This window comes from Falco biarmicus, chromosome 12 (genome assembly GCF_023638135.1).
Source record: "Falco biarmicus isolate bFalBia1 chromosome 12, bFalBia1.pri, whole genome shotgun sequence".
Taxonomy (NCBI): domain Eukaryota; kingdom Metazoa; phylum Chordata; class Aves; order Falconiformes; family Falconidae; genus Falco; species Falco biarmicus.
This window is the reverse complement of record NC_079299.1, coordinates 14,079,003-14,093,960: the sequence shown is the minus strand read 5'-3', so window position 1 is coordinate 14,093,960 and position 14,958 is coordinate 14,079,003. Positions and strand designations below refer to the sequence as shown.

Genomic DNA, 14,958 nt, shown 5'->3' with positions numbered 1-14,958 from the left:
CAAGTCAGAGCCTAATTCCAGAAGTGGCTGGACAATTCCAAATTCCACTTTCAGAATCAGTCAGTACGCAAAGTACACTGCAAATTGCAGGTATCTTTAGAGGCCTGTGAATAAGCTCTCAGCTAGAAAAGCCCTCACAGAGCTCTGGGCTCCTACATCTAGGCAGAGGTTGATAGCCAGGGTGGATCTAAATTTAATTGTATACATTGCTGTACATAAGATAAAATAGACTTGCTTTTTTATTGGCCTATACAAATCAACTATAAATACTGTGTTCTTCCCCTACTACATGCTTCCTTTACTCTGCTAGGATACACATACCTGGATGAAGGAACAATACAATTCTCACCATGTTAATGTGGTGGGGATAATAGTTCTATTTTTAAGGTGATATCCACACTTTCTACTACACGGTTGAAATTAATTTCTACCAAGACAAACAGCTTCAGCTATGCTTCCACTAAAGGCAACAGTGAGCTCCCACCTCTTTGCACCTCCACCTATTGTCTCCAGAAATGCTGGCATAATTTATTTTATGAGTCTTTGTAAATGACTGAAATACCCCTTTACAGACTTGACTAAGATTCAGCAGTAGTTATGCTGCCTTTCAGTGCGGCTTAACAAAATACTATCAGGTTTGAAGCATGATCAAGAAGGGTGAAGCAGACTAAGGAAGGAGGATGCAATTTTCCTATAGTAAGTAGAGTTTAAGGAAAATTTTAAAACCAAACTTTCAATCTTAAGGTGCTTTCAGGTTAGTTTTCATAGGTATAACTGCAGTTTTAATGATCATATTGAGCAATGTCATGAAAACATATTATGCTTAGGCTTAGGGTAAAGAATGACTTCTAGGTGGCTCATAACATCTAGAGTTAAGTGAGAATTAATAAGAGGATGTGTTTTTAGTATAATCATAACAAGAAGTGCCACATAGTAAAAAAGAAAGCAAAACAAAAGGCAAAAGTCTGGGAAATGGAAGGAAGAAAAGAAGGTATAATAATAAGCAGATAAGCACATTTAGCAACAAAAGGGATAAAAAGACTAGTGAACAATCTTTGTTTCTTTCTTGATCCATATATTCACTCAGAAAGACAAATCCATGTCCATTTTGACCCATTATGCAGTAGTAACGTACAAATATAGGCTTTTCTACAAGGATAAATATATGTGTGTATATAGATATATCATATGTAACAAGATGCCTTGTCATTAATAAGGTGCTAATAGATTGAAAATGTTGCACATTTTCTCAGTTTTCAGTACTATGGTGGAGAATGGATACCAGATTATCCCAGTATAAACAGACCAATTAGAAAAGCTCATATTTTCAGGTGGCATGAACTGTACTGACTTACTAGCTATATATATATATGCATACAGATTTGTGTATACATATATACATGTATGCACACCACACACCCCCACCTCCCCAGTACTTCTTTAGTTAGGCCTTGATTTTTCCAGGAGGTGCTTAGGAAAAGGTTAGATTTGCCTGGGAGGCAAAGCTCAGTCAGCATTTAGAAAAAACATTCCAGCAAAAAGAGACTATGATACCGTATTGGGCATGGACTGTAACTCACTGAGATATTAAACAGTTGACAGTTTTCTTGATAAAAGTTCAGGGTACAACATAAACACAGCAGTAGATTCAGTAATTATTAGCATTTGTATTAATCACAGTTATGTCAGATGATTTACGGAAGACTGAAGGACTCAGATATTTCTCAAAAAAAAGTTTTAAAGAACAGACCATAATTTGCAGTGAAAGGTACTATTTAAATTCAGTCAGAAAACCACTTTTATTGGTAATGTGCAACCCACTTCATTTCTCTTTTCCCATTGCAAAACAATTCTTTTAATTCAAAATCTAGTGTTCAGAATCTTTCCTGATGACGGTGATGCTCGACTACTGAACTGGACGGCTCCTTTCCCTTCTCCAGTCTTTCATTACCAGAAAGTTTGCTTAGCTCTGTGATCCATGGTCACAAGGATAATAAAACCCTGCCTCTCTTGTCCTTTCCCTCATCTACATGACCTGTGCAAGTGTTCAGTAACAACTCCCTCAGCAGCTATAGGGAAGACAGACTCCAAAGCTCAACGTTTCAAAAAGCATCTTTCAATTTCAGCATTACCAGTTCCGTATTACCAATGGCTTGTGTGATAATCCATCAGGATCTTATGGTCTTAAATAAGTCTTTTTTTTGAAATGAAGGAGAGACCATTTCCCCACTCAAATCACTATGTTGTACAATGAGCAGTTAGCCCTGCCAGATGTGCTCTGTAATGAGGGTTGCTATAGCATTTCATACGGTCATTCAGTAACACCAAAGCAAATGACAGGAAAAGAACATGGGGAGATGAGTGCAAGGAGGATAAGTAGCCTGGCGCTGTGGCCATCTAGGAGAGTTATAATTTACCCGTGGTGATGCCCCTGGCACAAGGTGGACTTTCAGTTGTGTAAGAGCTCTCAGCATGAGCTCTTTTCCAATATAACTTCAGTTCTCCCTACTGTGTCATTCCCTTGGGAGCATATTTATTCTTTATGTTCATAGAGGCGATTCTTGAATTCTCAGCGGAATGTATTAATATTTCAACACTCTCAGAAATAATCCCAATTAAAAAAAAAACAATTAAGCTTTTCTAATGTTAGAAATAGGGGGGTTATATACTTTGGTGGTTTCTTCTTTCCCCTATTTATTTTTTGTTTTGCTAAAATTTTAGTGAATTACTGTAAATAAAATTATTTTAATTCTAGTTCTAAATTTTAATGAGATTTCAGACAATTTCAGCTGCACTAGCAATTATATGAATTCATCTGTTTGATTTCTAGATAGGGCAACCAGATCACGGAAAGTATAGAGAAGCTTGGCAGAGTGGCAGAAAAGTAAAGTTGACTTTTTGAAGTATTATGGTTCTGTATTATATAAAATGAGGAAAACCATGCCCATTATTCCAGGTCAAAGAGAGACCTGCTTACAGCTCACAGCACAGTTCTGCCGTGAAACAAGAAGCTAGGTCTGAGCACCTCAGAGCCCCTACAAAGCTGCTCTGAAGACAAAGCTGTGGAAAGGTCACTGAAGACAGAATTATGAGTTCAGTGGTTCTGTCCTTATACATGCCTCAAATGTAATCCTTTTACACACACAGTAGGAAGAGGAGCAGCTGTTGCTGGGCTTTGAGAGTATCCACAGAAATAAAGCAGTACAGCTTCCAAATTGGCAATTATTCCCACATGAGAAAGCTCCATTACAAAATGAAAAAACACATCCAAAAAACCTGTGCATGCATATTTGGAGCTTATTTGGAAAAGTGACATTTAATTTGACTGGATGTAATAGTGAAGACCTGATACATGTAAAATGAAGCTTTATATATAGTGTAATTCACGGATATCTGAACCATAACATCCCAGCTCTACAAAGAGTAATCCCCAGGAGTAAAGACAGAGCAATGGAATTCCGTTGGGTTCACAGAATAGCCCTATAAGCAGTTACAGGCTCTTAGACTGTCAAATGTATGTAAGATAATGGAAATAATACATATTTAGTAACCTTTCCAAAACGCAAGCAAAAATTGGAAGCCTGTTGTTTATTGTTAGAAAAAAAATCTGTAAATATTTGCAATTACAGATTGAATGTATTTATACATGTATTCTTTATATATAGAATACAAAGTAAAGAATGTTTTGGAGTAGTCACCTTAATGTTATTTTCCTATTCCTTCAGCTTTTTTACCAGGTTAAAGGAGATATGTGTTTGAAGATAATTGAAAACGGGAAACAAAAAGACATTGTCATCCGAGAAGGGGAGGTAAAATAGGGTTGGTTTTGTGTTGTAGTATGTATGTATATTAAATGAATATTCTATGAAGTATTTAAAAATCAATGTATCCCTGCTGTGCAAGAAATGGCATCAGGATTAAAAAAAAACACCAAAAACCCCAACAACACAAAACTGGATGCAATATAGCAAAGTCCATGTAATTACAGCAAACGACAATACAGAGTGTTCAACATTTCATGATTTCAATAACAGAAAAAAGTATCTGTGAGCATTTGGGATACCCATTCAGACAGTCAGGAATATACTGAGAGGAGTTCTTACTCCCCCGCATGGCATGGAATCTGCCATGTGAATTCAGGTGGGTCATTCTTTTATTTACACATTGTCAGGTACGTACTGCCCACCCACCCAAACTCGCCATTAAGCAAACTGCCTAGAACTTCAAAAGTTCAGAGATTCAGCTATTTTCAGCCTTCTTTAGTCCTCACAGCTACCCTTCACAGCCATCACAATATAAGAACAGTTTTAAAAGAGCAATTTATGGATAAAATGTATCCCGCTGCACTCAGTTATTTTCCCTGATAGTAGTGGACTTGCTGAAGTATAGATTGCAGTGCTCTTATGAGAGTGTGACTGGGTATTTTACTTGGTGTCACTACAAGTTATTAAATGTGCTACAACTGCTACTCATTATTGTCACAAGCCTGAACTGCACTGTCTTTGAATGGATTATTAGATCTAGTAGGGCCAGCCGCTAAAAAGGAAGATATACATTAGACCATATAGCTTGATGTCATTAAAAGTATTACAACATTTTCAATGAAGAAATGGATCTATGTTTTCAAACCTAAAGACAGGGAGATTCTGGTCACAATGGAGACGTACATCCAGCTGAGATCTTGGCGTGTACCAGAAGCATTAATGAAAAGGAGCACACAATATCCTTAGTGGGAAGACTGACACTAGTCTGGGTGAAGCACTGCTTCATTAGCTCTGTTTTGCAGACAGAGAAATTGTAATGACTTGCCCAAACTTGAATAAGGAATCTGTACTGCTGAAGAACAGTATAGGCTTACCACCTTCCTACACAGTCAGACAGGTGCTAGTAAAAGGGTTGTTCTCAAACTTCAGTAATAGGCTTCTAACCAAATGCTTATTCACTTCATCATTTGCATGAGTAATTAGCTCCTCATTTATTATTTCTGGAGAGAATAACACTCCTCATCATGCAATCACAGGTGCTTCCTGTGTTGCAGGGATGCACATGGTTGATTAGTTCACACGTTTTCGTGAGCTGACAACAACCTTGCTTTTTATTTCCATTTCTGCTACTGAGAAATTGCAGTACCTGTATAAATTCCGGGTGACTTAACTGTTTAGCTTTTCATTTCATTGTGTCTAGCAATGACGATCAAACTGGGAGGAGACCACCTGAATGCCACAGAGGCGGTGCTGATGGCAGTCAGTGGTCATTCACTGAAAAAGCAAGCAACAGTGTCTGCTAAGCTGTTGGTACCAAAGTGGGTGCAGCTGCAAAGGACCACCACAGGATCAACAAAGAGCAGGGGAAGAGTGGGGCAAGGATTTTGCAGGCTGGGGGGCAGGGGAAGGGCAACACAAAGAACAGAGACTTCCTGATACTGATGCTTTCTCATTCCTTTGAACAGATGTTCCTCCTACCTGCTAGGATACCTCATTCTCCTCAGAGATACACAGACACTGTGGGTCTTGTGATTGAGAGGGAAAGATTAAAGACAGAAATTGATGGGCTCAGGTGAAGTATAAACTGCTGGCTAATCTGTTAGGATTTGTAATATAAACTAATTTCTCATGTAAATACAATACTGTACTGTACTTTCCTGATATCTTATCAGATTCCCCCTGGCAATTTTGTACTAATATTATTCCACACATCTATTTATCTATATACACATAACCAGAGATCTCATTTAACATTTGATTTAGTTAAGGAACATGTTGAAATGTCTTAACTGCATGTTGTAGTTATAACTATCTGCTTATGTATTGCCTACTACTATCACCTTAAGTTTTAAAATCTCAGAGCTCTGTAACAATCCAAATTGAAAAAAAATAAATTATCAATTCTGGCAAGCAGAACTTTAATTGCTTTGTAAGCACTGAAAGCAGAGAGATGAAGAAGAGCTTTCTTGGCAGATGTGTGGGAAGCTGGAAACAAAAGTCAATTTTCTTAACACTAGCCCCTCTACATCGTACACACCTCTGCCCAGCTTTTATTGCCTTTTGAGAACAACATCTTCAAAGAAACGAGATGTTTTCTTTGTATTCTAGTGGAAGCAGGACTCAGCCTTGTCCTGTGGTCATACAGAATTCATAAGTCTAAGGCAGCAAGTCACAGCAGTAACATTAGCCAAGTTAGAAAAGCTGTTTTGATATTAACTAGATACAACTGACCAAGGAGAGTGTACAGCTGTTCATGCACTTTATAAAGATTTAAAATGGAGGTAATATCTGTAACATACTGTTCTTTTGCCTACAGCTTTGAATGCAACATAGGTGGTGTCACAGCAGGAAGATTGCAAATATGCAGAGCTAGGAAGATACACTTTTTCATTCAAACAAAACAAAAAAAAACAAAACTAAAGAAAGAAATAAGAAACTAAGAAAGGGACCATTCAGAAAAACATGTGATTGGAATTCCAAGCTAAAGACAAATCCAGTTCCTTTAAAGCACTGTTCATCTTTTGGCACTTGCCTCTTTTTTCCTTTCATTACAGGTCTGTGAATTGTGAGCACTTACGTTATTAAAATGATATTTTGATCCAGAAACAATTACCCAGTGATTCAGATAACAATGTTTATTTGTAATAAAGCAACATAATTAGCTTTAGGTAACTTTAAGTAAAATAACCTACCTTGTACATGAAGTCTGTGAATGGTAAGAGTTAAAAAGATGCTGAATGCCTTTTTAGGAATCCCAAGTAGATCTAGAGAGTGGCACTCTATCAATATCATGCCTCTGTGGAGAAATGAAACTAAAAGCTACCATATGGTATGCAGGTGGGAAAAAATAATTGGATTAACAAAGCATAGTCTTAATTGAAAATATCTCATCAGGTGCCTGAAAATAATTTACTCAGAGGTTTTCACACAGATGTGATGAACCTGAAGTTTTGCAAGTGAACAATCATGTCATACTTTTGAACCTGTTGTCTTTCTGTGTGCTCCTGGGAGAGGTGGGGATTTACAACCAGAACCTCTCATCTTCTCAAACATTTTTCATTCCTAGCCACCTGCAGCAAAGACTGTACAAGAGGCAGTCATAATGAACTTGGAAGTATGCTGACTCAAGGTCTACTATTATGTTACTGTTCCATTATTAATCATGCCTATAAGACTCGGTCATAGAGTCATAAATCAGAGCCCCCAGCATACCGATTACTGTACAAGTGAAGAATAAGTAACCTGACTCAGTGTTCCAGCCCAAGTAATGATTACATGGTTTGTACTATAAGAAAAATGCACTAGCTAATGTTAATCCTATGGCAAACAAGGACAGAAACAACTAAGTTTGATGTTAGTTGTGTGGTTGAATTCTTTACCCTTAGTAAGATGCAAAGTCCTTGCCAAGTACAAAGCCTTTTCCCAGCTGAGACATCTGTAGCATCTCCCTTCTCTGTAGATTCTCTGTGTTCAAAATCTGTGCTTGCAGCACAGCTTTTTCCTTATTGGAGCCATTAGTAATGCTATTGTATTCTGAGTAGCCTGTGTTTGCAAAACTCGAGGAGCCAAAGAGCTCTTAGAAAGTTTCTGGACAATACATATATAGATACGTAAGACAGACACAAATACACAAATATGCACAGTATAATTATATACTCCTTGTTTCCCTCTTCAAACACACATGCCAGTGACTAACTCAAAGGATGTACAGGACCTATTCGCATCCTATGCAACCTATGAGTCACGATATAAGTGCCTGAACTGGAGCATCACTCCCTTACCAGTACACAAACTCTTTTTAAAATCTGTAGGTAAATTTTGTATTTGCTATTCCACAGATTACAGCAACCTTGACCTGTTGATCTCAGCACAATTTATTTGTTAAGACATAAAGTAACACAAGAGAAATGCTAAGTTCCTCTTCAGAATGGTGGCTAAACAACACTTCCCAGATTTACACAGCTGACAACCATCTATTTTTTGCAAAATGAGTCCATAAACCACCTTGATTTCTTATCAGTCCATGCATGGGCAATAAGCAAGTTGACTCTCTGAAATATGAGCATTTATCTCACAGTTGCATGGAAGCAGTTACTGGAAATGGTATTTGGGTCCAGTTATTTTTGCAATAACTACGTCCAAAGTGCAAGTTCTTGGTCCCAAGGGATATGGCAGCAATCATTCCCAGTATTAAATCTGGAGAGTTGGTAAAGGAATTTGGTGACTTAATCTGTGGCTGATCAACAGGACTACAAGGTCCTCCATAGAAGTTTGAGGCTCCCCCCCCCCCCCAAGTCAGCTAACCAAGGAAACAGAAAGCTTCCCTAAATAACCATTCTTCAGAGTCAAGTACACCAGGCTTGAGAATAACACGCTCTCACACATCAAATAGCTGTTTTCTTGAAAAGACTGAAACTGCCTGATCACTTAATAAAAGGATTGACTAATGTTTTTACTTTGTCAGGTACTATGTTGGAGAATCAACTAATGTCCTCTTTGAAAAATGGTTTCACTGTGAAGATCTTGGCACTCAACTTCTACCAATAATTCAAGAGTAAGCTTTTTTCTGTGTAAATTTTAAAAGAAGAGTTAAAATGGTCTAATAGATCTTCATCAGTCTGTGACTTACATAGTGAATTTTCTATTTATGCTGCATTTTACACAGACTTGTTAAAAGTTAATTGGTGCTCTAGGAATTTTTAATCATATCTTGTATACCCCAAACTCATTAAGTCAGATTTTAAAAAAATATAAAAATCAGGTGCTCCTCACATCTACCTGGAACATACTTTTTGAACAAGTAAAAGCACAATGCTGCTAAGTGCAAAAAGAATTGAATGAGGAATTACCACTGGTTGATGCAAGGTTAACATAATCCAATTAATTGCCTTAGGGCTTCTTTTGCTTTAATCTAAGTACTTTTAATCGATATTATTCATGAATAATAGGACTGTGGCATATTTGGAAGACAGCTGCTTTCTAGGAAATATGTGAATGTCATCAACAAACAGCAACTGTTTAACAGATCGATTAAAGTGAACAAGGAAATTGTTTAGTGACATGAATTTTGGTGGACTTTAAGAAAAACCCTGTCAATAAAATAGGTACGGCCCTATTTTATTATATATATGTGTGTGTAACGTATATATGCACACATATGTATGCGTGTATATATATTGTGAATACATGTGATAGTAGCTGAGGATGTGGCACATCAACACAAAGCTTAATGGCCAGCATTACTGCCTGTTCTTTGTTAACCTACAGAACATGAACGTGACTTTTTACTGGTGTTTAAATGTTTATTATTCCAGGTTTTTCAATTCAAGACAATATCAAACTGGAAAACCAAATCCAGGTAATGCAAATTAATTACAGAATTAGAACAATTACCACATTTATCAAATATCAAATTATAACAACATCGGGTTGAACAGCAATGATCATCACATAAAATGACTAAGTTTCTGTTTTTCTTTCTGATTATGTAAATTAAAGTTACTTTGGGAAGTAATTCCTTCCATTACCCCAACCACAATAAAACCAACCATATACATGATTATCAACAGTTTTTCATGTGATGCCACCATAATGATCTGTCAGGTAAGCATACAGTGTGAAATCTCATTATCTCTATCCTTGCATGCTATTCAAGTCTTATAGTAACAAAATTTCATTTCTGACTGCAGAATGAGATTTTTTTGCAAGTTGAGTCTATACACTCTATACCTACTTGTACTCCTTTAGCTATAACTACACACTGTGATCTACTCTTGGCAAATAAGGGTACCTAGAGAAAGACAGATACTTTTAGTTCATGTAGGGTCTATTTAAATCCATTTAACATTTTATTTCCATGCTGTCTTGCCTTATTTTTTATTTTGCCTCTACTTGTGGGTACTGATTGCATCTTCCACACTGAAGCAGATATTCCACTCGTAACTCCAACGCAAGTCTGTTGGACAGAGACATAGGACATAGAGAGAATGACTTAAAAGAAAACTAGTTTATTAGTACCTTTAGGATCAAACACGATGGTTGCTTTCCATATGACAACCAAAGTCTCTATTGCAAGGATACTTGCAACAACACCTTCACTGGGAATCTTGTTTCACTGAAATCTTACAGTCCTGTTGGTCCACAGCTGTACATGAACATCCAGCACATGCATGATCCATTGCAATTGATTCACATAAATTATCTGCAAAATACCACCCACTTGTCTTAACTAGATACAAAAGACTACACTATGTGACCATTTCTGCACCTGCAGGAACAGTTTCTATGGACTATTTGTGAGTGGTTTAGGTGCAACTTGGTCAGTTCTGCTGCAGGAACTAATTGGAAAGTTTTCGTGACATTGCCAGGCTCTTAATTGACACATGGAAAATTGCAAATCAGCATAAGCACAGCATTATGTTGTACCCCACACATGTGGGATCTCCAGGACAGCCTTAGATTCCCACCCAGACAGTTCCTGCAGCAGTTGGCCAAATGCTGTTTTGAAGGCCACCGTTGTCTCGACCAGGCGTGCAAAGAGCCAACATACTTATTGCGTGTCTGCGCAGAGATGGGTGCTAGGTGGTAAACCCACAAAGCTAACACACCTCTTAAAACACAGTAAACCATTTTAGATGCTTTGAAGAACCATTTACAATCACATTTAGTCACATTTAATTCTCTTTGGTTCTTAAAGTCCTTGCCTCCATTTAAAGGTACAGAATTCTTTTTTTTTCCCACCCACATGTTCTGTGGGGAGGGGGCTTTGTTAGTAGGGGGCTTGCTTTGATCGAGGGTGGATCTTTTAGTATGCTGATTAAAATAATTCACACATAGTTCAATTAATTTTCTGTTTGCTCTCATTAACCATTTGATTCTCTTTGAGCTTATTTTGTTATGCCCCAGTTTGATCTATTTATGGTGTCTATTACCTCTCCCAGGGCCATGCTTTGTTAACTATTTGTAACAGTCTCTGGTTTTCAAATTCTTTCTTGTTTTTTCATCATAGATATTTACATATTTTGTCTAAATTTCAGCAGACTGACCTTCTATTAAGCACATACATGCACACATCTGATCCAATACTGAGCCAGCTGACCACACCACCAGTTCAGTCAATCCCATTGCTCACCTAGGTTTGCTGTTTCAGATCAGTCTGTTGTCTCATCTGTGCAGATGACTGATGGGGGGACATCCTGCACCAACCAGGAAATTTATGGCTCAGGTGCACTTCATGCGCACACATGAACAGCCATAACACCCAGCTATGATACTCTTATAACTCCATGACAAACTTGAATGCCATCCTTCGGTCACATCCATAACTTGTATTCCATGCCTCTTGCCACAAATTAAAATTTTAGCTCCTCTAAGAAATTTTTAGAACCAGTTGTCTTTAATCTGCATATTCATTCCCAAATGTCTTAAAATGTCTTTTTATGAATTACTCCAATAGAGACAAAAGTTCTAATGTGGAAATGATTTTTCATTATCCCATTTCTCAGCTTGATAGTAACTATAAAAATGTCACTGCCTGCTGTTTCAATCAATAACAAATATCTTACTCAAATCATAAAATCAAGGAAAGATTGTTTTTTGCACATCTTTTTTTTTATTTTCCTAAATATCACTTTTCTTAAAAATAGCTAAGTCATTGTCACCAAAAATAAAAGTTCACAGAAATGTTGTATAGGATAACAACCTTACAAGCCCTTGCAATTAGGAAATGGTAAACCAGTCAGAAACCCTGCCTGAAAGACTTTGCAGCTGAACCAGCTTTTGGCATTGGCTCTTTGATGGACAAGGAAATTTAAGTCTCAGAAAGATCTCCGTTTCTTACAAACAAAATGTTGTCATCCCCAACATCTTACTTTTCTTTATATGCATCATCAGAATGTGTTTATTTTTTAATTTTTTTTTAAAATGAGCTTATTTTAATTGGAACATGTCACCTGTGTGACGTTTGGGTGTTGCTGGTTTGATTTTTGTTGGTTTGGTTGGGTTTTTGGTTTTTTTTTTTTTTTTTTTTTTTTTTATGTGCGGGGGGATGTAGGTAAGTGCAGCTACTGTCTCTCACTGTGTGTTCATACAGTACTGAGCAGAGGAAATATAATTTCAGATGAAGCCTCTAGATGCTGCTGTAATAAAAAAAATACTATCTTACACATACTATCATTGTTCAATACAGTGATTTCCAATAGGCATCCTTCACCAGTTTGAGCTAAGAGCTTATACATCAGTAACAATTACATCAGTGCAGAAAAGAACATTAAAGATTTATACTGTTAATATTTTTGAGAAGATTAGAGCTAAAGAACAAACCTGATAATCAATCAGAAGCTGTGGTACATCTTGATGCTTTTCTTTTTTTTTAACACAGAACTCTGAGAAATTGTTATTGATAAATCCAGTACAGAAGTTCTTTCCTTGTAATTTATTCAAAAGCTGTAAAAAGGCCAAAAGGCATGAGACATTTCCATTAAAGCTGAAAAAAGTTTTTTTCAAGACATAAAAAATAAAGCACGTAAACATAGTTACTTTGCTCAGAGCTCAATGCACCTTTTTCTCCTGAATGGACACTCCTCTTGGATTAGCTGCTAAGTCAAAACAACAAAAATTTGAGATGCCCTTGGCCTAACTCTTGCTATAAGCAAAAAGCAGTCAACAAATTATATGGCAGGCTTTCAGCATGGGGAATGGCTCCATTTTTCCAGTTTTCAGTTCTCACGGACAATAAGAAGCTCAAATTCTCAGTAATGTCTTACACATGAGGAAAATACCCGACATTTTTAGTTACAGAAGTTTTAGCTAGCAGCTCCTGTAACTGTCAGTGAGACTTGTGTTAAAAAAAAAAATTAAAAAAAATAATCCATCAAACAAAGTTTGACTGAGATATGAGTAAGCTGGTAATATGTTCCTTCTGGAGATATACCCAACTGAGACAGAAATAATGCTTTGGATTTATTCCCTCAGCAGCTCTCCTTTTTTTCTCTTCAGAAGTATAATTCAACAACCAGCATGACACTTGTAACATATAACAAGCTACCAGCAGTTTCGCATGATGTTTCACTGAAAAAAATATTTTAACAAGGTTTGAGCTGACCTATGCAGAGGTCTGGGTTTCAGCCTCCTCCTGGCTGAAACTCCAGCATCTCCTCAGTTTAAAAGTGCCAGCTGAAGCACTCTCAGGCTCATCTCTACATAAGCCTGAACTAGCACCTCACCTTTTTAGAGAGAAACGGAATAAAATTGAAGAAAAACATCTTGAAAGAAACCCCTTGATAGCAGCTCACTCATAGAGGAAAGCTATAAATGGAATCAATCAAGCTCCAATTGCTTTAAAAGAAACACCACCACTCCTAAAAATATCTAAAGTCCAGACTTATTCTTGATTTATTTATGGTTTCTGGTTCAGCCAACAGCAGAGCAAGTCCCTCTGAAAGCAGGGCATTCCAAATATATGAAGAGACAGCAGTATCCAAACCAATTAATCTACTTCTAATTATCAATGAAATTTTAATTCCCATAAAAGCTTTCTTGTCAGTGGACATACAGATATATAATTAAAAACCAGTCCTGTAGTGACTTCACTAGCAAAACTTTCATCAGTTCTAGGTGTATCTATGGTAACTTACAGTCTGAACTTAAAATTTGGTTTGTGTTGTTAGGATACAGCACAGTTCTCTGCTTGTGATTCAGAGCAGACAAAACCTCAGGATCTGAATCAGTATGAAAAACTGAGTGGTTTCTTCAGTCAGTTGAGTAGGAATACCATACAGCCTCGGGCACAGTCTATAAACAAATGTTTTCTGGTTTCAGTAGTGCTATTAAGCAAGTTATAAAGGTGAGCTCAGCACTATAAAAATCAGCTTCTGTACTGTCAATCCTCTGTAGCTAATCCAGTGCAGCCTCTGTAGACAGTATTAGCTGTTCAGTCTTGTTTCACTGGTGTATAAAAAACAGCAGATCAAAAGAAAAGAGTGTTAATAACTGAAAATAAGAAAAAGCTAAATAATAAAGGTAAGTGGCTAGTGGGCAATATTATTAAATTAAAACTACCTCAGAAAAATAAAACCAAGGAGCAGAACAAATTGTGTCTTCATTTACACTAGAGCAAATACAGGACCATTCTTTTGAACTTAAAATAACTGTATGTATATGCCTGTGTTGTAGGTATCCTGAAATAATTCTAAAGATACTATCACTGTGTGTTTAATTAAATAAGAATCATTATTCTGGAAATAAATTTGATTTGCTATAGAGCCATTTAGAAAACTGAATATTTTATTCTCTTTTCTCTCATCTATTAAGGACTTCCCACGTATCTAGATAGATAGATCCTTCTATAATGTAATTTCTTTCTGCTTTGAGTACTGGTATTAAAAGAAAAAACATGAGCATTTAGATATTAAGAAGTGTTCCTCTAGGGAATTTATCTTGAAAATAGCCACCAGGAGGTCTCCAGGACAGAAGGCTACTCAAACAGACACAGAGCCTCAGTCATTTAGATTTAGACAGTCAAACTGTCTAGACCCACCATAATTGTACAATTCTCCGAGACACTGTCTGTAACTTCTATCAACAACTTGAATCTACTCCTTTTTCATACCGTCCTCACTGTCTCTGTTCTGGCAAAAATGCCCACATAAATGCACTATTGATCTTTATCCCATCATGCCTGAATCCTTTAAGTAACTTCCAAGTCATGTTCATATCTCTCCCGAAGCCCACCTGAACTGCAAAGGGCACATGAATCACTGGGTTCATCCACTTCCCCTCCCTTCATATTTAACAACTTTCCACACCACACCAGTTCCACTGAGCACAGAGCCAGCACTGGAGATGAAGAACTCTGACAAACCAGCCTAAATCAGCAACATTTAATACACAAATAAAGTAGCATTACAATGTATGGAGCATGGCTGCTATAATTTGCCATATGAAAACTTCCACTAAACTTTTTAATCTGAAACTA

General features: G+C 37.0%; 1 protein-coding gene across 3 annotated transcripts in view; it reads left to right on the top strand.

Annotated features, from left to right (window-relative positions):
- HAAO (3-hydroxyanthranilate 3,4-dioxygenase) overlaps positions 1-14,958 on the top strand; it is a 35,869-nt gene that overhangs the window by 9,757 nt on the left and 11,154 nt on the right. For all 3 annotated transcript variants that reach the window (XM_056357202.1, XM_056357200.1, XM_056357201.1), the window contains 4 exons: positions 3,726-3,809; positions 5,450-5,556; positions 8,449-8,538; positions 9,299-9,342. In XM_056357202.1, the coding sequence (XP_056213177.1) occupies positions 3,726-3,809; positions 5,450-5,556; positions 8,449-8,538; positions 9,299-9,342 (325 nt within the window). The remainder of the gene's footprint in view (positions 1-3,725; positions 3,810-5,449; positions 5,557-8,448; positions 8,539-9,298; positions 9,343-14,958) is intronic.